We start from the raw sequence: 1388 nt of genomic DNA on the forward strand, positions 1-1388 counted from the left end.
AAAAAAAAAAAACGATGATCAAAACATAGATGGAGTAGATCGCTTCCATCAACGCATCCAAAGCTTCACAGTCCTAAATCACTTTCTGAGTGGACATTTCATTCAGTAACGTTAGGCAGTTTTGATTTATATAATGATTCATGTTTGATGATCACTTATTTTACATGCGATTGCTTGTTTCTGCTTCTTCTTCACCGGGTTTTCATCCAGAAATTCAGTAATCTTTCAGAAGATGTGTAATAGCTCCTCCTACCATATAACAGTGAAAACACGGAAAGCCAGAAAATTCTGTCAATGATGGGGAACAAGTTAACACAGAACCTAAAGATATAAAATTAAGGCATAAGGATATGGTCACAAACTGATTGGACAGTTTTTATGACTTATATTTTGAGAAAGCACTTGCCGAACATCCCAAACTGCTGTGTGCTGGGTTAAATGCACTCGTTGTGTGTTGTGTGTGTATATGGTGGTGTTTTTACCAGTTGATAACTAACAAAGAGCTTCTAAAATGTGTTAAGGAGTCAAAACATTGGCAGAAATTCCTCCATAGCACACAGAGATCTGCTGTAAGGAGACAGCGGTTGTGACGCCTGTATCAAACTTTAATGGGCAACATACTGTAACTCACACGACGAGAAGAACCCGGTGTGTTTGAGCATTTTGTCCATTTTAGGGTTGCATCTAGTGACATCACATCCTGTTTTTGGTTTCGATGTCTTTGTTCATATTTCAGTCAAACAGCACCAAAATTAGTTTGGAAGAGAAACAACACCCACCTTTCAAGGCATCTTGGTCTGCCTTTGTGCGCACCAAGGTACGGATGGCAGCATTCACATTTATTCAAATGAAGTGCACTATTAAAGCAAAGTTTGTTTTAATTGAAAAAAAACTCTGGGTATAAATTGTGCTGGGTCCAATATCCCACACTCCTAATACCTCTGCTGGAGGAGGGTGAAAATCATTTGCAATAAATGTGTTGTTCACGTAGTACAAGCCCGGCCGACACGTGAGGGGTTAACACAGCTGGATGTGAAACGTGTGCTCAGTAATTCAAAGAATTCAATTCACTGACATCCCTCACAGAAGTGGATGTACAAGTCAATACATCACTTGTTTTAGGGAGCATCTAGTACCTGGAGAGTTGAAAATTGGAATTTAAATAGATAAAACAATTTCATTGGTATTGATATTTTATTATGAAGTCAGTCCACTTAAGAGATACCACACAAGCACTAAATGTAAAAGCCGTGTGTTCAAAGCGCTCCACAGGCACGGATGTGATTTCATTGTTTTATTCGATTTTATAATCTCATTGATGTATTACATAAAACTAGCAAATCTTTTCATTAAAGAAGAAAGGCCAGTCATTGGTCTTATTATGTGTG

The 1388-nt window shown here is 38.0% G+C and overlaps 1 protein-coding gene across 1 annotated transcript in view; it reads left to right on the forward strand.

Moving 5' to 3' along the window:
* Positions 1-1388, forward strand: part of LOC107577204 (melatonin receptor type 1A-like) — a gene marked incomplete at its 3' end in the record, with an annotated part of 7430 nt that overhangs the window by 3927 nt on the left and 2115 nt on the right. The window contains exon 2 of the mRNA XM_016263304.1: positions 1363-1373. Within this exon, the coding sequence (XP_016118790.1) occupies positions 1363-1373 (11 nt within the window). The remainder of the gene's footprint in view (positions 1-1362; positions 1374-1388) is intronic.

The sequence above is a fragment of the Sinocyclocheilus grahami genome, unplaced genomic scaffold (genome assembly GCF_001515645.1).
Source record: "Sinocyclocheilus grahami isolate Dianchi unplaced genomic scaffold, SAMN03320097.WGS_v1.1 scaffold5399.1, whole genome shotgun sequence".
Lineage (NCBI taxonomy): Eukaryota > Metazoa > Chordata > Actinopteri > Cypriniformes > Cyprinidae > Sinocyclocheilus > Sinocyclocheilus grahami.